The sequence below is a fragment of the Myotis daubentonii genome, chromosome 4, assembly GCF_963259705.1.
Source record: "Myotis daubentonii chromosome 4, mMyoDau2.1, whole genome shotgun sequence".
Lineage (NCBI taxonomy): Eukaryota > Metazoa > Chordata > Mammalia > Chiroptera > Vespertilionidae > Myotis > Myotis daubentonii.
In genome coordinates this window covers 112,426,367-112,450,392 of record NC_081843.1, presented here as the reverse complement: position 1 = coordinate 112,450,392, position 24,026 = coordinate 112,426,367, and the positions used below count along the sequence as shown (strand labels likewise).

Sequence of the window (24,026 nt, the reverse complement as noted above, 5' to 3'; positions counted from 1 at the left end):
CGAAGGCAGGCATCGCCTCTGCCCGCTGTCTGCCTGCAGTCGGGGGAGTGTTAAAAAGAAAAGCCTCTTACGAGCCAGGCAGATGAAAATGCATGATATTCCCACCTGTGTGTCTTCGATAACTGGTTGGTGATAAGAGTCAGAGACATTTCCAAGGGAAGTCAAGAATGAATTGGTTTTTCTACTTCTCTTCTACGTGTTGCCATTCAGTGCACGCCTCTTGCTAAGCTTCAGGGCAGCGTGCTCAGGAAAAACAGTTTTCTTTTCGAGCCACAGAACGGAAACTTTGTTAATGGCAGTCCACTCGGTGGGGACCAGCGAGTCACAGTTCACCTAGCTCATCCACTTAAAAAAATTGTAATGAAAACAATAGGGATAACATGACTAGCAAATGTGAAGGAGATTATACACAAAAGTTTGAGCAACACAGTATGGATAACCCAACTGGCACCTCATTGTTTGAAAACATGTCAGAAATATTCCTGATGCTCGTTATTTGGTAGCTATGTAGCAAATAGCAAGGTAAATTAATAATAATAAGCACAGTTTATAAATTACAAAGCGAGGATAGTTGAAAAAAAACAAACCCCAAACAAACAAACACCTAAGTACCATTATTTAAGTCTGGTGCACCAGTAAGAAACCTTTGTCCCCAAACTGCAGAACCACGGCACCCCAGGGTGGGGTGGCAGGGCCCTCTGCTACGATGCCAGGCATCACCGGGCACTGGGCTTCTTAGTGACATACCAAATTAGAGTCCTTAATAAGCATCAGGAACACATCAATTTTAGTTTATGAATATAAAATGTAATAATCCTTAATAACTCACAGAATTGGTTGGCATTCTAAATAGCTGTGTCATCCATATAAATTAAAGTCTATGGAACTGTACGCATCACTTCCCTCGTAAAGACCTGGCCCCTCTCCCAGCCCTCCAGGAGGCTGCTGGGGGCTGACAGGCGGGCTGGGGGCAGCACTTTCAGCATCAACTCTGCTGACACCCCAACCTTGGCCACCACCGGGCAGGAAGGTCTCATAGGGAGGGAGGGGCAAGGGAGGGCCTTGTTTATGTTGAAGAAATGGGTGAACAGATACAGCCAGGACTTTGTACTCGTAGATCAGGAAGGTTAGACTTCCCAGTCAATCCGCAGTAACTGAACATGAGGCCCTAATATTTTTTTATACATTATTTCTTTGGCGGTAGTCAGGAGGACCTAGAGCTCAAGGAGTAGGAGCTGACTTCCGGAGGCGCAGGGGAAAAGCCAAAGCCAGCTTTTCTACTTCTTAGCTGTGTGACATTAGGCAAAGTGGTTAGTTCTGGACTTCCGTTTCCTCCTCTGTAAAATGAGGATGATAATAATAATAATAGTTTCTCTCTATACGGTTCCTATGAGAATTAAATGGTATAATTGGGGGGGGGTGGCAAACTATGGCCCGTGGGCCCCACTGTTTTTGTAAATAAAGTTTTATTGGAACACAGTCATGCCCACTCATTTATGTACTGCCCATGGCTGCTTTCCCACTGTCAAAGGAGAACTGAGTCCCTGTGAGAGAGACCGCATGGCCTGCAAAGACTGAAATATTGACTATCTGACCCTTTACAGAAGCAATGTGCCCTTCCCGGAGATAACCCGCAGACATCATTTCACACAGCTCCGGCCATCGCAGCACTTGGCTGCTGTATTCTGTTACTTGCAGAAGTTAACTGTGAGCTTCAGGAGCTCTGACACAGGAGAGGACAGTCAGCAATGAATGCTAGAGGCTGGCAGCAGGTTCTCAGAACACGTGGTTTCCAGGGGAAGTCGCCCGGACATATGAACATGTAACATAGTTAAAAACAGAGCTGCTTTGATTGCAGCATGGTGGGGCCTGGGAAAATACTGTATCAAACATGCCTAATTACGCAGGCGCTCCTAAGACCTGTAAAAATTCATTGAACACATGAAGTTCAAAGTCTGAATGCCAGAGGGTTCTTTCTTTGATTTCCACGTGCATTTTGATTCTCATCTGTGACTCCCGAAAGGCACAAAAACAATGCATAGCAGTAACATACGGTGGCTATATCCCTGATGTCCCTCTGGAGTAAGTGGAGATAAAAAGAGGGAATCTCAAATCACTCTGGCTGCATCCCATGTTTTCCTGGCCTCCCATGTCCTACTCTACGCTTTTCCAAAGGGACCGCTTTGCAGAAAGAGACGGGCAGGTGTGGGGCTTGCTCGACAGCTCCTGAGCGTGAACTCGGGAGGAAACTGTGCCATCTCGGGCGGGACCTTTCATCTCCACAGCCAGGGGGCTGCCTTCCTGATGCCAAGCAAAGCCCTGGGAGCAGGTGATGCATGTGGGGGAGCCTGGGCAAGCAGGAGGCCAGGAAAGCAGCCCCCGGCCAGCAGGACCTGGCCAACGCAACTGAAAAGCTAACTCTTCAAAGCCAGTGGCGAACATCAGCCCCATCTTGGGGGAGCGCACCGCCCCCAACAGTTGGCAGGCTGTTGGGAACAGATGAGGCAGCCTGACAAAGTCAAGTCACTCGCAAAAACAGGGTGTTTTTGTGGCGTTCGGAACACTGACTTCAGCCGGATGAGCCAGCCCTGGCTTCCTGCATAGCCAGACTGCATGCAGCTCCCTCCATCACACAGGGATCGGCCCTGGTGGTGAGTTCTAGGATCTATTTACTCCCAGACCAAGTCAAGAGCTAGGATGAGGATGGTGTCTTCGCGGGAGGAATGGTACATGAACCAACTGTTAAACACACAGACGTAAAGCCCTTCCCTGGAGATCAAGGACTCGGAAAGGATTTCTCCAGGTCAGTGTGTGTGTGTGGGGGGGGGGGGGGGGACGTCGAAGGTGGCCCCAGCCCCTGCTGTAAGCAGGCGTCTCCCAGTTAGTTACTCAACGGAACACGAATGTAGGTGCTGTGAAGGGATTCTGTGATGTCATTAAGGTCGAAAATCAGTCCTTGCACAAGCCCAGATTTGTATAAAACTCTCTGGTTTTATGCTTCTCCATATTGTAAGCCAGTTTTCTTAACACCATTTGCTCGGCAGTCCACCCGGGGTAGAGATAAGATGAGAAATATGCGTGTGGGCTGGGCTGAGAAGCCAGGGTCCCGCCTCTGGAGGAGGGCATCGCAGTGACTCAAGATGCTGGTGGGAAGAGGTGAAAAAAGGGTCTGTTCTCAGCAAGACGGTCCTGACATCCTCTAGGCCCATCTGTTACAATGACTAATCTCTCAGCAGCTTCTACTGGAAACTGGGGCTCCTTTCCCTTGGCGGTGGTGATAGCAGAGAAAGGGTCAGGCTGACATACACCACGTCAGCCCTGGTGACATCAGCAGCTGGCATTAACCACGCTGCTCTGAACGTGTCCCATTCCAGCACCTGTCATTCCATCTTACAATCCTTTTCATCACGAAACCGATGAGGTCAACCAACGGCACAGTGCACTCGGCTGGAGCCTGCCAGTGATGGAGAGGAACCCACTGAGAGCACTGCTCCCTGAGCTGTGCCTCTCTACACTCGCCCCCCCGCCCCCGCCCCCCGAACGTAACAGGAGGGAAGCTCTCGGGCCTCTGCAAGACTTGGGCTCAGACACCGGGCGTCCTGACCTGCCTTGGCCAGATACATGTTTCATTGGACACTTTAAACTCACTGCCCTCCCTGAGGGTCTGGGGGAAAGTCGTCCATTCCTCCTCTCTCCTCATGCAGCCAGGACCTTCCCTCCCCACATTTCCAAGGCAGCACTCAACTAACTTTCTGCTGTATCTGCTCCCCCCAACTTTTCTTAAAATATATTTTTATTGATTTCACAAAGGAAGGGAGAGATAGAAACATCAGTGATAAGAGAGAATCATTGATCGGCTAACTCCTGCATGCCCCACATTGGGGATGGAGCCCGCAACCCGGGCACGTGCCCTGACCAGAATAGAACTCGGGACCCTTCAGTCGGCAGGCCGACAATCTGTCCACTGAGCCAAACCAGCTAGGGCTGCCCCCAACTTTTCATTCCACCTGGAAGTGACTTCCCAAGAACTGAACGGAAGGAGGATCTGACCCCTGGCCTTTGGGCTACCCTTTACCCCTATGGGTCTTAATAACTAATTCCTCCCAGGGCCTCTCCGTTCCCTTGACCTCATTCCCTGGAAACAACTCCTCTAGACAGCTGTGAGCAGATGCCACTGACCTAAGCAGCTATGGTCACCAAGTACAAAGCCTCCCTTAAGAACGGCCCTTTCCAGCCCCACTCTAATGCCAACCAGCTTCCTCTGTTCTCAGAAGAACCCCGCCTCTCCTCACTGGGGACCCAACTGGCACCAGTGATGGGAAGCCTAGGCCCGTCGAGGGAGGGCAACAGCCTGACTCCCAGGCTCCACCGTGGTGTTCAGAGAGCCCCTCCATCACTCCTTGGTCAGCCTATACCTCACTCAGTGAAACGTTAGCATCCTGAACCCTGACCTCCGCAGGTGAGACAGCCCCGACTGGGAGGGAGGCCGGGGTCCCTGGGTGCAAACAGGCATCACGAGGAAGAGGAGGCAGCCATTCCCGGCCGTCCTATCTGGAATGAGGCTTTAGGCATCGAAGAGCAGAAAGAGTGGGACACTTCGGGTGAAGATGAGGGATCTGTGAGGAAGGGCAGACCTGAGTGAAACAGCCCAACCAGGGCTCCTGGGAGCCACCTGCAGCTGCTCCCCTGGGAGGTTAGAGGGAAAGGGTGACAGGAAGAATGGACTAGGACAACTGGAGTGCAGACTTGAGCTCTATCGCACGGCATAAGACCGGCCCAGTGACATGATCATATTTGTTTTCCAAAGAGAAGATAATCAGGAAATGGGCAGGCCATCCTCCCCCCCCCCAACCCCCCCCCCCCCCCAAAGAAAGCAGCTGGTTCATAGAGAACAGAGAAAAAGGTCTGGGGTTGGGGTGGTTCTAACAACTTTAAAGCCACTTGTTAAAGAATTCTGCCTTTTCATCAGCTTCTGCAAAGGAAGCCCATGCTAACTGCAGGCAGTTGCGGATTTGATGCCTTCGGTTCCGGATGTAATTTCCTTTCCAAAGTGACTTCCACCGTGACTGTGCTGCAAAGAGACTCCTGCATGGCAGACTCCAGCCATGTGTGCACACACGTAGTTCAGACGGGGCGCGCCCAGAATCAAATGGGGAGAATGGCAATAACAATGGGGGAAAACAATCTATACTAATAAAAGCCTTGGGGGCAACCAGGCCAGCAGGGGAGGGCAGTTGGGGGTGATCAGGCCGGCAAGGGAGCAGATAGGCATCAATCAGGCTGGCAGGGGAGCAGTTAGGGGGCAATCTGGCAGGCAGGCAGGTGAGCAGTTAGGAGCCAGCGGTCCTGGATTGTGAGAGGAATGTCCGACTGCCGGTTCAGGGATCGAGCCTACACCGGCAGTCAGATATCCCCAAATGGGTCCCAGATTGGAGAGGGTGCAGGCTGGGCTGAGGTACAACCCGCCCGCCCCCCCCTGCACGAATTTCGTGCACCGGGCCACTAATAAATAATATTTACTTTGTTCCAGACACTCTTTTAAGCACATATGTATTAACTCATCGAATCTGCACTCTTCAAAATAGCTACTGTTAAATCCACCTATGTTGAGGCATATAGAGACTGAATATCTTGTCCAAAAACTGTGAGAAGGGGACAGAACTGGGATTCCAACCCATGTACGCTGGCCCCAGAATCCATCACCAAACACTCTGTTACCCTGCCTCCTAAATAATGGCGATTATCAGCCCAGCAAAAACAAACGGTGACCTTAAGTCAAGCTCTCCTGGGAAAGACGCCTCACTAATTAGCCCACACAGCCATCTAGCAGCTGAAGGCAAATATGCTGCCGGACTTACTGCATCTTAACTAGTAGCAAGAGGCACATCATTGGTTCCAACCAAAGGGTCCTGTTTCCACCCCTCATCTTAGATGCCATCTCACTCCCCAAAACACATGGGAGGTAGCATGATGCATGTTTGCTGTCCTGATTAATTAGTGGCAGAATGATGGGTTCAAATTAAGCTGACTCCTTCCTGATCTCCTTTTTATTCTGGCTACTTTTCACAATTTCTATCACAGGAAACAAAATATATTGCCATGGTAAATGCCTAGCTCTATAAGATGAAAACTCCGGGTGGCAGAGACAGTCCCCAGGGCCAAGGCCAAGGCCAAGGCCCCTGCAAAAGTGAGAAGTGGCAGGCCCTCTTGAGTACATCCTGACTCCCAGGGAGGGTCCTGCCCAGAAGGATAAAACAAGGAGACAGCATCCCTGAGGGGCAGCTGGTACCAAGATGGCTCCTCCTCTTCTGAAGAATGCAGCGTGCGCTGTGGGCTCCAGATTCAGAGCTCGGGTGGCCACCAACACTGCTGTTTGTGACCTGTCGCTGACATTATCTGCAAAGTTCAAGTGGAAGAAGAAAAAAACAGTAGCCCCAGTTTGCTTTCTTTCTTTTTTTTTAAATATACTTTTTATTTTTTTAATATATTTTATTGATTTTTTACAGAGAGGAAGAGAGAGGGATAGAGAGAAGCATCGATGAAAGAGAAACATCAATCAGCTGCCTCCTACACACCTCCTACTGGGGATGTGCCCACAACCAAGGTACATGCCCTTGACCAGAATCGAACCTGGGACCCTTGAGTCCGCAGGCCAACGCTCTATCCACGGAGCCAAACCGGTTAGGGCCCTAGTTTGCTTTCTGAAGGCAAAACGTGGGACTCGGTGGAAGGGCATGGAGGTTGCTAGACGGAATCATTAAGTGGGAAAGGGGATCTTTGATCCAGTTCTCAGCAGTGCCCCTGACTCATTGTGCAAGCTCACCATGCTTCAGTTTCCTCATCTTGCACTGTAGGAGCTTCCACCTGACTACGTTTCTCAAAGATGTAGCTCTTGCTATTAGTTACTTAATAAATAAGTGAGCATGTTGTGAGGGGGGGAAAGCCTATAGACATGGGCACAGTACATCTATCCAAAATTAAAATATGAAAACCAGAAATAATCAGTGTCGTTGGAATTTTTCTCAAACAGAATGGAATTTCCTTTTCTTGCTTCAATTAAGTTCCACTCAACTGACATTCAGGCAAATGTGTTACGCATGCAAAACTTTATAACACACAAGACATGCACAGTTTCTATCACTGGGTAGGGCACATGCTCAGAAAGAATATTTCCGCTGAGCATTGGGGTGGGGGACAATTTTCCCCCTTTTGATCTGGGGACAATGATACAAGTTTGCTTATTTAAAATGATGGCTAACAAAAGTGCTGGGTCTCCCTATCTTTAACTATGCCCATGCCTTGCCTCCATTTATATCAGTATAAACAGAAGGCTCACTCCTTCTGACTCTCATACATGCACCGGAGATATCTGTTGGAGGCAGAGATGAGACTGAAAAGTGTGAAGAGGAAAGGCCACTTGCTTATTTCCCCATCCTTTGGGCAAGTTTTCTTCTTCCTTTTTGATAATTCAGTCAATATAGTCCTCTTATTAGCACAGCTCCCAGGAACACACTTGTGACTCTCCAATAGATCTTCCAGAATACAATAGCTATTGAGAAACCATCACCATGGGCTTGGCCAATGTGGCTCAGTGGGTTGGGCAGCATCCTGTGCACTGAAAGGTCACTGGTTCGATTCCTGGTCAGAGTCAGAGCACATGCCCGGGTTGCAGGCTAGATGGGGTGACTAATAGTTCCCCCTCTCTCTCTCTCTCTCTTTCTCTCTCTCTCTCTCTCTCTCTCCCCCTTCATCTCTCTCTCTCTAAAATAAATAAAAATGTATTTTTTTTACAAAACTCACTATGAATAAAAGATGTGCCCCATCAATTTTTGAAGGCACATGGACATTAGTGTGAGATGCTAACGATGAATAACTACAGTGGGGGTGTGATGAGGAAGGAGCAGAAATAAAATGTGTTAAAAAAAATAACTTTGTTCCAATAAGTTCCAAGTGCACTTCAGATCACAGAGTACCGCTTGCTTTTCACTGCATAAATCGCTGCACAAAAGGACTTCATCGGACTTCGGCTCAAAAGTGGTGGACTAAGGGGAGAGTTTCAATTCTCTAGTGTTTGTATGAATGTTTCAAATATTCTACAGTAATATTTGTTACTTTTATATTTAGAAAAAACAATAAAGGTTATTTTTAAAACAAGTTCTTTGCATTTTTGAGGAAACATAGAAAGACTGTCCTGCAAAGCTGCATACTTAACACAGAGCCAACTGCCAGGTATGTGTCAAGGAATGACTGACTCCTCGCTCAGGAACCCTTGACCGTCTACGAACTCTTGGCTTGCATTCCAGAGGGCCGGGGCCCTGCCCCTCTCCACAAAACCCCATGGAGGAATCCGAAGGATAAAGCCCATCCACCACATCAACCCTCTGAACACACCCCCTGAGCACACACACACACACACACACACACACACACACACACGGTTCACCCCAATTCCCTGGGCAAACAGAAATTCAGGACAGATGTCACCCTTTCCCTGGAGGATTAGGACACCATGTTCCCACTCTCCATACACATATGCTGCTGTTGGCCAGGAATTATTCTTTCAAATGCCTGCATAAAAATACATATTTAGGTCACACTAAAAGGCTGGGAGGCTTACTGATACTCAAGATGAAAGGATTCATTCTTGGAAACAGTTAAGTCCCTGGTGCCACTTGGGGGGAAGAGAGCCAAGAAAAAAAAGCAGAAAAATCACCTGACCTTGCGGCCACACCTGCCACAGCAATAGCAATGGATATAAAGACCAGTCACCCTCCCTCAGCACCTCCCATCACTCATGCACGCTGCCGAACGTGTTTCAAATTCTCTCCCTTTCCCTCTCAGGACGACCTACGAAGTCTATTCTACTTTTTACAAATGAGGCTCAGAGAAGCGACTTGTCCAAGGCTGCACCGTTAGTAAGTGGCGGAGCCAGGACCGGAGCCCAGCCTGCCACCAGAGCCCCATTCGTGAGCTCTCAGGACCGGAAGTTCCAGAAAGCACCGTGGCTAGTCTACTACATCCGCGCGCGGCTCACAGTGAGTATTCACTGAACCGTGAGGGAAGACCGTGCAGCCTGCCCCCAAATTAGTTCGTTTACTAAGAAACCACGGTCCCAGGTAAGGCATTGTCAAGCACGATCTGTAGTCCTTACATTAACTTTCCCCATTTTGGACTTACGATAACTGAGGCTTGGAGAAATGAAATATGTGCAACATTCTCAGGATTGGAAAATACAGAATAGTGTGAGATTTTCCCCCCACCTGGATAAAATGTATCCTATATAATAAAAGCCTAATATGCAAATCAACCGAACGGCAGAATGACTGGTGGAACGACCAGTCGCTATGATGTGCACTGACCACCAGGGGTCAGACACTCAACATAGGAGCTGCCCCCATCCCACAGGCCCCAGGCCAGCCAAGGTGGGTGCCAGCCGGGGGCCCAGATTGGCCGTGATCGCCGGCCAGGCCTAGGCACCCTACCCATGCATGAATTTCATGCACGGGCCTCTAGTAATCAAATAAAAGATAATATCCATCCATTATCTATCTATCTATCTATCTATCTATCTATCTACCTACCTACCTACCTACCTACCTATCTATCTACCTGTCTAGACAGTTTGTGCAGAGACCCAAATACATGCTACAGAAGCTCAGTACAAATATAAATATTCCTGGTTTGCTTTTTGCTTTCTTGAAGTCCACATCCTCACTACGTTAAACTATCTCACAGCATTCTCCCAAGTGAGAAAGCCGAGCGAATGAATGGGGCGGCCCCTGACATGGGGTGCTCAGCTGACTCTCAGAGGAGGTGATAAGTAAGCAAAAATGGAAGCACCAGAAGGAACCAGATGAACTTAAGAACGTTCTGCCCCCAAAACAGCAGCAACCAAATACATCCAAAGCAGGCAGCGTGGCTGAAGCCTGAGGACCAGCGGGAAGAACAGGAAAACCAGAGCCTGCAGCAGAGGTGGTACCAGCCCCTGCAGCAGTCTGGATCTGCCCTAAAAATGATGGGTAGCCCTAACCGGTTTGGCTCAGTGGATAGAGCGTCGGCCTGTGGACTGAAGGGTCCCACGTTCGATTCCGGTCAAGGGCATGTACCTTGGTTGCGGGCACATCCCCAGTAGGGGGTGTGCAGGAGGCAGCTGATGGATGTTTCTCTCTCATCGATGTTTCTAACTCTCTATCCCTCTCCCTTCCTCTCTGTAAAAAATCAATAAAATATATTTTTTAAAAAATGATGGGTAACCACTGGATGGGCTCAGTGCACAGACAAGTCCCAATTTATGTTCTTGTCAGGTCAACCTAGCTTTCTGTGTAGAATGAACCACAGAGGCAAGGGAACCAGGGATGAGACTAGATAAGAGATGGGGGCACTTGAACTGGGGGGAGAGTGGACAAGGGGAGGAGAGAAGGACTTGAACTATGCTTTGGAGACAAAAGCAACAGGACTATGATGGACCTCAGTGTGGCAGTGGACAGGGGAGGGGAGGTCACATTTCCCTTGAATTCAGCCAAATACACATTATAAGAAAGTCATCATCAGAGCTCTGCTCACCACGCCCACACAAATAAACAAATTCCTTTCGACAATTGACCACATTGGTCCAACAAAAACTTCTTGGAAAGCATCCATTTCTGTAGGAACCTGTGCCTGTAGGGGAGGGAACGCCTTTGTTTCCAGGGGAATGGGGTTCCTGGGCTTGGGTAAAGCGCTTCCTGCTCCCTTCCCAGCATCTGCACTAACTTTTCTGCTTGGTGCTTCTTGGAGGGCATGATTACTTTGAGAAAGACGCTTGGAGGCGTGTGTGGATTTGATAATAAGGCAATCAGGAGGAGGTCAAGGGCAGCGAACATCTGCATTCAATCACAGCATTCCTCAGTGACCGCTTCCTACAAGCAGAGCACTGCTGAGAATTAATTACTGAGAAACCCCACTTGCAACTTTTCTCCAGGGAAACAGATTTCCTATTGAACAAGGCTTGCCTTTTAGAAAACTTACTTTTAAGTTTAAAAGTTGTACACAATAGAGAGTTCAGTACAAAAACTGTAATTAACGAAGAACATTAAAATGTCACCACTCCAGTGTGGCTCAGTGGTTGAGCATCAACCTATGAACCGGAAGGTCACGGTTTGATTCCCCCAGTCAGGGCACATGCCCAGGTTGTGGGCTCCATCCCCAGTAGGGGGCATGCAGGAGGCACGGATCAATGATTCTCATCATTGATGTTTGTATCTCTCTTTCCCTCTCCCTTCCTCTCTGAAATCAATAAAAACATCTTTTTGTAAAAAATGTCACAGCTAAATTAGGATCTGTGGTCCAGCTTAACATCTCTCACATTTTTAAAAGGGAGAACTGTCATAAGAAATGACATTGCATTTTAATTACTCTCCACAACATCCCTCACAGAAATGCTTACATGGAAAATCCCCCAACACCTCATGGAGACTCACATGGGTGTCTAGACTTTCATGATGAGCAAAAGCTACACAAATTTAGAAAATATGAAGCAATCTTTCAAGAGTTTAAAGGACTAAACAGAAATCATGCCAATTATATAGTTTCTTAGAGCCCATCAGCCAGACTCAATGGGGTCAGAGGATTAAAAAAAAAGATTTTAAATCGAAAATGATAGTATTAGAAGACAAGGCAAGTAAAGGAAAAGAAAGCTAAAAGCAGACTAAGAATCATAGAACATTAAGAGGTTAGAGAAACAGAAGTAGCAGGGGAGAGGTAAGAGGGAGAAAGAAAGAAAGGAAGATGGGGAAGAGGGCTGGGAAGGGATGAAGGGACAGAGTGTGCAGGAGGAAGTGAGAAAAGGAAGAGTTTACCTTCAAATAAGGAAGGTCCGATCCTGAGAGAAATGTGTCCCTGGGCCAGACAACTGACCAAACACTGGGAAACAACAAGCTGGTTATAGTAACTCCCTCTTCTGACTGAAAAACAGCTGGACTTGAACATCGCGACCTGACATTAATCGGAGGTGCTACTTCAACTCCAAGTCCAACCTCCCTCGATGGCAGGTCCCGCATCTGAAAGTGAAGCTCCTAAAACAGGTCTTGTCAAACTTGACCCTTCCGTGATTTGAAAAATGGCCCAACAACATTGAGATTGAGACCACAGGAACAGGAAGTAAACTTTTTCAGTCTCCTCTTGGTGTGTGGCCTTTGGAAGGTCACCTAACTTATGTGAGCTTCAGTCCCCTTGCCTACTCACAGGAGTTGCTGATAATACCAGGTCTAGTGAGGACCAGTCCGAACGGAGCCTGGTACCCCAAATTCCAAGTGTGCTCTCCCTGCTAATCCAGACGGGGGGGTTGTAGGTGAACCACGTTTTATTATTTATTTAAATATGTTTTTTTAATTGATTTCCGCTGGGGAAACCCTGATGTACAAAAGTCACTCCTTTCACATGAACACCTGAAATATCCCAAGGAGAGAAATAAGAAAATCACACAACACACACCACTGGGAAATCGCAGGAGGTCGTGGTTCTTTGAAACGTGTTCGGAGGAAGACGTTTCCATGTTGGACTGTTTGGAAAGGAAATGACCGGGTACAATCCGTGAAGAAGGCAGACAGGACAACTGCAGGGCTAACTGAGAAGTGGTTTCTGAAGCAGTGGAAAGACGAACCTAAGCATGCCTTCTCTAAGCCCCCAATTATTTGTCAGGGACCAGGGCTTAGGGGAGTAAGACGGCCCCGCCCAGAAGCAGAGGCCTGGTCTCCTGTCACTGGGTGCACTGTGCGGGGGACAGAGCAGAGAAGGAAGCCTTTCTTGCTTTGCCATCGCCCTTTTATACCTGGACTTCCATTAACACCTGGGAAAACTCCACACTTGCAATCTCTGAAGGAAAAATTCGTAAACATCAAGGTCTCCTCATTCTTAACCCAAACGTAGCATCCACAGGCTCCGTCCCCTGGGGAGTAGCAAGGAAAGTCTACACGGTGTCTGCGCCAGTCTCCCGGGGCCCAGAAAGCCCGCCTCTTCTCAAGCGCTTGGATGAAGACACTGAAACAAGGCAGTGTTGCTTAGCGCACTCACCCAAGATGAGAATGAATGAGCCTGAGGACAGCCGGAAGTTGTCCTGATCAGATCTGCCCATGGATCCTAACATCACAAAACACTGCAGGGGACAGAAGAGCAGCAAAGATGACAAGGGGCACATCTGGCCACTCTAACCTGCCTCCTTTGGCTCCCAGGTCCCGTGGATCTCCTGTCTTTTTCTGAATCACGTCACCTAAGCTTCCTCGTCCACCCTTGCACCCACATTGGTTAGAACAGCACACCACCCCCAGAACTGTTTCTGAGCGTCATGAGGCGTTCTATGTTTGCCAAAGGGATTTAATACATAAAACAGTGTATTCAGATAGAATTAGTGTCTCTGGGTTTGATGGGCCAATGATTCTCAAATTTTAATGCACATACACACCACCTGGGGATCTTGTTCGAACTTAGGTTCCGATTGAACAGGTCGGGTAGAACCTGAGAGTCTGCATTGCTAACAAGCTCCCAGGCCATGCCCAGGCTGCCGGGCCATGGGCCTCACACTTGGCAGCAAGGACCCTGTCCCCTCAAGTCACAGAATCAAGGAGGCAAAGCATGCCATCCCAGTAAGAAAAACAACCCGTCATGTCACACTCAGAGATCGTCTCCAACAACCAAGTAAAACAGTGTTTCGCCCTAACCGGTTTGACTCAGTGGATAGAGCGCCGACCTGTGGACTGAAGGGTCCCACGTTTGATTCCGGTCAAGGGCATGTACTTTGGTTGCGGGCACATCCCCAGTAGGGGGTGTGCAGGAGGCAGCTGATCGATGTTTCTCTCTCATTGATGTTTCTGACTCTCCATCCCTCTCCCTTCCTCTCTGTAAAAAAATCAATAAAAATATATTTTTTAAAAACACACAAAACAGTGTTTCAGTTACCGAAGCATAAACCCAGACCCCCTGCTTTCTCACTTCTCAAAGTCCTTATTAAAATCTGTCACTCAATGGAGACATTTTTTAAAGCAACTAGATCTTTCTGAAAGCTGATATTTAAGCTCCCTGGACCTACAATTCATGCTGCATCAAAAAACAAGAGAAATATTAAGCCATCTCTAATGGAAAACTCTGGACACCTAATCTTCCATGTCTGTCATGAAAACAGAAACGAGATTCACACTGAAGTGCCTGCGGGAGAGCTATGCAGGCGAAGGTAGTGGCATCTCTGTGCCACATGGTGTGGACTGTAAGCCAAGTAATTCGCCCAGTCACAGCCAGAGCACTGGCCACTGGTCTCCCACAACAGCCAGGGTCATTCCTTCTCCAGCCCCTCCCAGGACAGGGAAGGTCCCTAATTCAAGATCCAGCAAAAGAAAGAAAGTAACGCTGCTCCTCTAAGTAGAGTCTCTTCCGTCCTCTCTCTCGCCTCCAACCCACCATGCTGGGAACTCACAGAATGAACCCAATGAACTGAACAGTGAGCAGAAGACGGGGAGAGGGCGGGGGAACCCCCTGTGTTTATGAGCCTGAACACAAAGCAGTAACAGGGAGGGCGACCTCCCCCCGGCCAGAGGCCCCGCCCCTCTCATGTCTGAGTGAGCATGGGTCTTACCCTGCAATCCCAAAGGTCAGGGGTCAGGGGTCAGGGCGAATTCTTCAGGTGGGAGCAGCGTTAGGAGATGCACAGAGCGTTTCTTTCCCTGCTCCCCCCGCCCCCGCCTCACGCACCACAAACCCGGGCACACAGGCCTCCCTCAACTCAACATGTTTTCTGGGATGGGGAGAGGGCTGGAAGCCACCGGGCAAGTTTCCCACCGGCTCTGCCAGCGGATCATTCCTCAGCCACACCCCTGACTGCAGCTGGAGCTCTAGAGCAAGAGGCAGAAACCGTTACATCCTTAGACTGTCGGGAGCAGGACCCAGTAGGACTGTCCTCCGGTCCAAGAGCTGAGGGAGTTGTGTGGTGTAACGACATACACCCCTCTCCACAGCGGCCCAAGTTTCTAAACGTCACTAATCTCATTTGTAGCATTTACACAGCAAAACACAGGGGACACGTAAATCTTGCATTTTTGGAAATTAGAACCTCATACCATTTAAAGAGTTAAAATTATTGTAATAGCATCTCCTGGCAAACACTGACAGCTTGCTGGTTAAAGGCTGGAAAGCTATTCTGAAGTTTCATAGTGTCCTGCCTCCTAAGAGAAGGAAGATTAAAGTGCTTTTTTGGCGCACACCTTCCATTTGGTGACAAAAATTCACATTTTCAGTTCGATGGAAAGATGGCTGCCCAAGGAAACAAGGGTTTCCGTAAGCTGGGCTGTTGGATGCAGCTCAGCAGAGAAGTTTCACTGAAGATGTGAGGTTTCTCCTCTGCACGTGCTTCTAGGGCCTGAGCCTGCATGTAAGCGTCTTCTCCAGAAGGCGCCTCCCTGGTTCAGCTCAAGGAGCTGTTCCCTGGAGACCAGAAGCAGAGACCCCGTGGCTTCAGGAAATAGACACACACTTGTTCTTCCCCTTGACCCAAAGGTGAGATGGGGAGAGGAGCTGGTCGCATCTTGCTGCCGCGCAATGGGAAAGGATCTGTTACTAACCCACACAGACAGCCCACCTCTCCACATTGCTATCTGACACTGAGATTTAGCGGGATGACCACTTTGTAAGTTCTATGAATGTCCAGTCGCTGGGCTGTGCACCTGAAACTATACTGTACCTCAAACTCTAATTTAAGAAAGAAAAAACAGAAACTGAATCTCTCAGACTTTTGGGAAACAACCTGGGGATGGATTTTGGTGTTCCTGTGTGACTGTCCTCTGGGGGCCACAGGGCCAGGCCAGATCCTGCAGGTAGGGGCCTCCATGGCTACTGTGGTAGCAAACATTTGTGCAAGTTGCAAGAAAGCATGCAGGAGACAGATGAGATTCTAGAAGGTGCCTCCTCAGACAGATGAGTTGTAAAAGGTACCCCATCTAGGCAGACAAATGACAAAAAGGATGCTCCACGTTGGGCTATGGGCCCTTTTCCCCCTGAGCCAGGACTTGGTTCCGACTGGCAGACACCAGCACAGCCATTATCCTTTAGACTAGGACCACCTTAGGTGGGCATTGGTGAGTTATGGCACGTGAGCAAATGAACTGGAAGCCAGCCAGCTTGTGTGCTCACAGAAAGGAAAGAAACTCATTTGGTGCCTTTTTATAAACATCCATTAATTGTCCAATTATGTGTGAAAGGCTCCAAAGTAAACTCTGTGGATGGGTTCTTCTGGCAAAAGGATTCAATAATTTGGATCTAAAAATTTTCCATCATCTTGGCCACTAGCACATCATTCCACTAGTTAATATTCACTTCTTTGTGCTCCTGCCCTTACTGTGAAGCTGAATTTGAAAATGCCCAGTGGTGGTTCTCACTGCTTGCTGGGAAATGTCCTGTGAGAAATGCCATCTGCGTGGGATTTATCACTTTTCCCTAAGAAGCTATATAATCATCACCTTGGGAAGGAGGGAGGGCCAAGCTGCATGGGCCTTTCAGTGCCACCAGTACGCCTCCGCAGGTCTCATGGGCAGAACTGGAAGAAACCTACTATGTTCATGGATTGGAAGATTAAACACAGCAAGGGTCAATCCCCACTCCCGCCCCAATGACTATCTAAGTTTAATGCAATGCCTATCAAAACCCCAGTAAGATTTTTGTAGTCTTATTATTCTAAAACGGATCTGGAAAGGCAAAGGAACTAGCATTATGAACACAGTTTTTGAAAAAGAAGAGTGAAATGGGAGGAATCAGTCTACCTGAGTTTAAGACTAATTGTATAGCTATAGTAATGAAGATTCTATTGGTGGAGTAAAACATAAAACTCAAACAGATTCACAAAACTATGTCCAACTGATTTTTGACAAGTGAAGAAGCAATCCTATAAAAGGAAGGTAGCCTTTTTTAAAAAAATGGAGCAATTGGATACCCACAGGCAGAAGGAAGGAAGGAAGGAAGGAAGGAAGGAAGGAAGGAAGGAAGGAAGGAAGGAAGGAAGGAAGGAACCTCTACTTAAGTCTCACACCCTGAACAAAAATTAATTCAAATGGATATGAACTGAAATATAAAATGTAAGCCTGAGGAGGGATGGGGCAGGAAGGAAATGTGTGACCATAAAAGGACAATATGAGGGATTGTGATGGAAATGGTGGGCATGGTGATTGTGGAGTGATTTTGCAAGATGTTACCATTGGGGGTCGGGGAGGTGGGCAAAGGGTCGCTGGGATCACTTGCTTTTAATTCTGCCATCTGCATATGAATCTACAACTACTTCAAATAAAATAGTTAACTGAAAATAAACACACACTGAAAATGATAACATCTTTCAATACTGTAATCCACAGTCAAGCTCAAAACCAGAAAGGAAGCCTCAGAATGCCGGGAGGGAAGGGAAAGGAGAGGTGGGTGGGAGCTGAGGCTGCATGTCCTGGAGAGGGCCAGGCCCGGCTACTCAGCTTAGGGGTCAGGACTGTGTGCCCAGCAAGGGCTGGAGTTGATTGAGGCTGGGTTTAGGACGGAGCCAAGAACCCTCTTTACTTTAATAAAGCATGAGCGAGAAGACTGTCCCTGACTGTGAACAGAAACTACAAATGTTTTTTCCAGACTCAGATATACAATCTGGGTGGTAGGTACCTAAACCAAGCCCTTGGTGAAAGGGGCGGGGGGAGGCATAAGGAGTCTAAACCCCCATCCTGTATCCCACAAAAGTGTGAAGTCTAACGTTTTAAACTATCCTCCAAGCACAAAAACCTAAACTGAAATACTAACAATAAACTAACTTAGAACAAATCCTGTAGGCCCTGGTAGCAACAAATCCAAAGCCACCCACTGAGATCCTCACAGCTCACAACTCCCACTGAGGATGACTTCCCAGCCTAATTGATTAAAGAACACGGATTCTCCTTCAAAGAACTGAGACTGGAACAAATCAACTAAATTGTTCAAAAGAAATAAACTCTTCCCTGGCTGGTGTGGCTCAGTGGATTAGGCACCATCCTGTGCACCAAAAGGTTGCTGGTTCAAGTCCCAGTCAGGGCACATGCCTGGGTTGTAGGCTCAGTCACCAGTCGGGGACATACAGGAGGTGGCCAAACAATGTTTCTCTCTCTCTCTCCTTCCCTTCCTCTTTCTCTAAAAAAAAAAATTGATAAACATTATTTGTTAAAAAGAAATAAATTCTGTAATTTGAAAGCTATAGAAGTGTTGAGGGGAAAAAGGTGAGGAACATGGTTGAGTTGGACAGAGGGAGGGCTGCTAGGCTGGGGATGGGCTAACTCAGTCTGAAGGCAGCCCCCAGGGTTGGGGACAGAGCCAGGTGAGAGGATATTAAGTGGAGGGGGATGTTCATGCCACACCTTGTCATGGGTGGCCTTTCTGGGTCTTCAATTTGCAACCATCTGAGTCTGCTCCAACAGAGAACTTCAAATTAGAGACAACTCCACGAGAACGCAGCCTCTAGCATTAGGAGGACCACATCAAAGCACACACTGTGCCCGCCTGAGCCACCGGAATGAGACGCAGATGTCCGTTGCACATGACAGTGCCTCCCTCCTCAGAAAGCCTTCCAGATGCCACTCAGGGCAGGAGGCTTAGCGCCAGCTGACCCTACGCCTGCCATCCTGTGAGTCTAAGTGTGGGTCACCCCTCCATGAAAGGCCAAATGAATACCGTGGACATGGAACCCCAGACAAGTGATCAGGAAAAATCAGACGCCAGCCCAACCATTACCCTTTGACTAGGACCACTCTAGGTGGGCACTGGCCCATTATAGCACGTGAGCAAATGAACTTGATGCCAGCCAGCTTGCGTCTTCACAGAAAGGAAAGAAGCTCATTGGGCTCTTGGTGACTTTTTAAATTAAATGTATTGGGGTGACCACGGTTAATGGGGTCATATAGATTTTGAGTGTACATTACTATGATACATGATCTGTATATTGCGTTATGTTGCCACCACTCGTAGTCAAATCATCTTCTGTCTTGGTGCCTTTTTTAGAAACATCCATTGATTCTCCAATTGTGTGTGAAAGGCTCCCAAGTAATCCCAGCGGACTGGTTCTTCTGGCAAAAATCACTCAATGATTTGAATCTAAAAATTTTCCATCGTCTTGGCTACTACCACATAATTCCATTAATTCATATTTGCTTCTTTATGCTCCTAAGTTTAGTATGAGTCTGAAATCTGAATCTAAAAACGCCCACATGGTGGTGCTCCCGGCTTGCAAGGACCATGTGCAATGGAGAAGGTCCCATTTGATCTATCCCCAGCCTGGGAGCAATTGAGAGCAGTGTCTCAACCCTGGCTGCAGGCTGGACTCCCCTGCTACTCAGGGCCCTTCCTCTCCATCCCCCAGATTTACTGACTTTTAACTTTATGCACCTTCTCCTTAACACATTTAGAGACCATGATCATGCACATCATAACTGTTCAATTCACATGTGTTTACCGCATCTGTGAACCCATCGGCCGTGGGTGTGCAGGTCAAGGTGCCCAGGGCCGGGGGACAGGGGAGGGAGCTGATGGAGCCAGGCACTCACTCACCAGTCCATGGCAGGAACTCAGAGCTGCAGTCCCGATTCTGGTGCCCCGCTGCAGGACTGTGCCCCGAAGATGGCAGGGGGGCGCGGAGGAAGCCACCATCTTAACATGGGACAGGTTCCCATACCTTCTCTCCACGATGTAGCTTTTGGAAAGAAATTCCTGGTTGACCGTCAAGTTAAAAACCAGGTCCTCCTCCTCGTGGGAAATTCTGTAGTACACCCAGTCCTCTGGGCTCTCCAAGTCCCTCTTCCTCCTGCTGCTGCTGGTGAAGGGAGGGCGCAAGCCATAGGACAGGAAATGCCCTCGAGCGTCTACTCGCACGGGTGCCACCACGTGGTACTCTGGCAGGGCCTTGATGAAATGCTCTGGAAAAATAAAAAGGCGACAGAATAAAACAGAGATCCCTGCTGCGTCTGTAGCAAGGCCAATGCTCTCCCTTTGGAACCTAGATTTTAGCTTGTTGATTTCAAGACCCCACTATTGACTTGAAGCTTCGAGATCCTTCCCACCATACAAATACTGTCAACATTAAATTCCCCAAACAACTGAGACGGGCTCCCTCCTCGATGGTGTGACCATTGAGGCTGACACTAAGGCATAGCTCTGGATGGCAGATGTTTCACCAGAGACAAATTAAGGCGAGAATGGATTCATGAGGAATACTTTTAGGAGGAAGGCAAGATCAGTAGGACGAACATGAGCATTTCAAGTCTAGAGTTCATTAATACAAACGGTGGTACCTCACTGTCTAGTAAGGAGTTTAAGGTCCTGTTAAGTCAGGTTGAAGAAAAATGCAAAAACACAGCAACATCATATACACTCTGACGACCCTCACAACTGTTACAGCCTAAGGGGTCCACAACGTAGCTTAGAGGGTCTTGGGTATTTCTTTTTTATTTTGTAAAAAATATCCTATATAATAAAAGGCTAATATGCAAATTGTCCCCTTGAGAGTTCGACCAACGGGGAGTTTGACCGCCCGCTATGACGTGTGCTGACCACCAGGGGGGCGGCACGGAATGAAGGAAAGCCCTGGCTGGCATCCCTGGGAAAGGAAGGCCCCAATCAGCCCTGATCACCAGTCGGGCCTAGGGACCCTACCCGTGCATGAATTTTGTGCACTGGGCCTCTAGTTTGAAATGAAAGGGTAAGTGAATCTATGAGGATCCGAGGTATGGGTGCAAGATCTGAAAACTGCCACTTTAACAATGCGAAACAGGACCACTTACTCCTTCCACACACAGGAGCACGTGCACCTTGGATTTCCTCACATAGACCCTCCACTGCTTCCTCATCTTGATGATGGAGAATAACAAGGAATCTATTAGGGAGTGATAGATTACTATGGATTATATATAACTATGTAATATAACTATGGATTACAGGCTACTTAAAGCAAACTATCAACAGTAAGATAAATTAATATTTTGCTTGAGGTAAAAAATAGGTAAAAAGAAAACAAAAAAACAGTCAGGAAGAAAGGGAGGGAGGGGGCTGCCTCCCTCCTGGCCTCCTCGCAGCGATACTTACACTTTCTAACTGATATTACTTTGTTCATGTCATTTCTCCAACTACTTCTATGTTGCTCACATTCTCTATCAACATCCTATTTTTTCCTGTTTATGCTTTGAAGTCCCAACTCCAATCCTCCCTCTTCTTTCTCCCGATGTCCCTGGTTGAAGTTGTTCTCTGCCTCCTCTCAACCCCCATATCCTTACTTTCTGTAGCTCCCAGAATAGCCTCCGTTCACAAAGCCTTTTGTTTATTATACTGTCTGTCCCCACCCAGCATGGATGGAGCAGTGGACACGTTTGTAGCTGGTTAATGAAAAGAGCTGGACCTGCTGAGGTCCAATGACGCAAGACCTTTCTCCCCAGACAACTGCCTCCAAACACACTTTGTAGAGAGGCTCATCTCCGCCTTGGATGAAATCTGGGACAGAGCACAGAGTTTCCCTCTTAGGTACTAACAAACTGTCTCAATTTTTAGGTGTAAAATCTCCAGACCCATTGCTTCCAACAGCAGTTAGGAACAACAGACCACGTTGTGACATGGGCAGATCTTCGAAGCTCAATGAAAAATACGAAACGAGTTAATACAGAACCATTTACATTCATGGAAACTATGTGCACACAGAAACACTACAAAGTTTGCCAGGGCATACGCAAACAAAAAATACATGTGGAACCCATTAAAATGGTTTTCTAGAGGAAGAATGAAAGTGGGGAACAGGGGTGGGGGTGGTGGGGGAAAGAATGCATAGATAAATAAAGCAAGAAAGGGGTTTTGTACAAATTAGTGATGCTACCACGCCAAGAACTAGGGGTCACACTGACTCAGTCCTCTGCCCCGCCCACTCCCCCAGGGATATCTGGGCTCTTTACTGTCAGAGCTTCCCTTCCAAGTTCAGCACTCTGGAGAGGAATGGCCAGGTTGGGTGGGGCGGATGTAGTTGGCTGCTGTTGCTAAGTCTCCTGGGTTTCTCATCTCTTCTGCTACTTGTAGTGAAGTCTCTGGCTCCCCCAGGGTTAGAGCAGTAGGGGGGAGTGAAAGGCAGGAGTCTTATTCAGCTGCATACAGAGAGCATCACCATGCAATGGTCCCCCGCCGTGGCCAGTGTCCGGATGCCGACGCCCTCTCTCAGGAGCAGATCTTGTATCCCTTAAGATACAAAATGCTTGACTCTGAAGATACAACTCAAAGAGTTAAGTATGAATTTTGAAAGTATAAATGAAAAGCTAAAGCACTTATTTCCTGAAGAATAAAAAAGCAAGCAAATTTACAACTTTTGACCAAGTTGCCTTTAACCTAAGGGGTTTATTAAAGCGCCAGCAGAAGGTGGCTATACAATAATATCATCATCATTACTGTAGCCATTCAATGAGCACTTGCTATGAGCCAGGTGCCTCAGTCTCTTCTCATTCAGTATTCACAATAGCCCCTTGCTATAGACTAGTATGCCCATATCATAAAGAAACTGAGCCTAAGGGAGAACAGAGCCAATATGCAACAGCACTTGGATTAAAATCTTGTACTTCCTATTTCAAAATCATGTCCTTGCCCCAGGACTTCATGTACATATATGCAGCTGCACTTGGCAGAGATACCAGAGTAGAGGTAATAGCATGGCCCCCGGTGATGGTGATCTAACAAGCAAGGAACTGCTTGACGTCTTGAAGAGGCCTCTACTTGCTCAGCAATAAACGGAGCTAATAATTGCCTCCACCGGGCAGAGTAATGGGCGATAAGACTGGCTTTGCCTCTTGATGTGATTGCAGGGGAGGCAGCAAAGCCACGTCAGCCCACAGGGATGAATGGAAACAGGAGGCCAGGAACGGAGTATGGCTAATGGGGGTGGCCCAGCTACAGCTGCCTCGTGTATGCCCTCGGCATGGTAACAGTGCCTACCTCCTTGGGCGTTGTGCTCATCCAATGTATTAACACGGCAAATAGATTCAGAACAGTGCCTGCCAAGGAGCACTCACTAGCTATTACTGGTACTAGAGACAGAAACTTGCCTACCAGTCATCTCTGTGGCATAAATACATGTACTAGTAACCTTCAGCAGAGAGAGCGGAGAAGCCCCCACTCACCTTGGCTCCCTCTTGTTGGGCGTTTAGTTTGTAGAATTAGGTAGCTATACCTTGGCCAACAGAAAGCGTAGTTCAGAGGGAATGTGATAGGGATGGAAAATAAGATGTCAGGAAATAGTCACAGCTCCTAATTCTTACCATGTCTATGGTCAAGCACAGCATTAAGACAACACCCACTGGGTCTTGTCGAATGCTCACAGTTCCGCGGGGAAGGTATTACTAACGGTGTCCCTTGTCTTGGCTTCCATTCCCACCGCTTTAAAAATAATAACATGGGTGAGGATTTGCGCTGGGCGAGCTGGCCCCAGAGCCCGCCCTCCGACCAAAGCCCGAGGGCTCCTCGAGGGCCTACCGCTGAGCCCCAGAGTGGAGCCAGGGGAGACTAAGACGCACCCTGAGGACATCACGGTCCACACTGGGGTTTACAGAAATAAATTCCAAGCCCTGAATACTCTGACTTGCCCTGTTTAAAATTCAATTTGAAACCACAAATTCTGATACTTGATGAGAAACTGTGAGTGAAGCCTGTTGGCACTTTTGAAAATAGAAAACACCAAGTGGTCTCCTACCCTCTGCCTAGAAAGAAAGGAGAGAGGTGAGAGACTGTGCACCTGCGGGTTTTTATAAGTTTTCGGTTAAATCTGTGGCTATTCTTCGTATTTATTTAAATCTTAAAGAGCAATTGAATTCCTAAAACTCCTTACTGGAAAGGGCAATGACATTCCTGTGAGGGAGCTTTCTTTTCTTTTTTTTTTTTTTTTAATATATTTTATTGATTTTTTACAGAGAGGAAGGAAGAGAGATAGAGAACCAGAAACATCGACGAGAGAAACATCGATCAGCTGCCTCCTGCACATCTCCTACTGGGGATAT

At 47.8% G+C, this 24,026-nt stretch overlaps 1 protein-coding gene across 1 annotated transcript in view; it reads right to left on the bottom strand.

Moving 5' to 3' along the window:
* The window catches only part of ADAMTS12 (ADAM metallopeptidase with thrombospondin type 1 motif 12), a 188,460-nt gene that overhangs the window by 159,951 nt on the left and 4,483 nt on the right, over window positions 1-24,026 (bottom strand). The window contains exon 2 of the mRNA XM_059694981.1: window positions 19,561-19,925. Within this exon, the coding sequence (XP_059550964.1) occupies window positions 19,561-19,925 (365 nt within the window). The remainder of the gene's footprint in view (window positions 1-19,560; window positions 19,926-24,026) is intronic.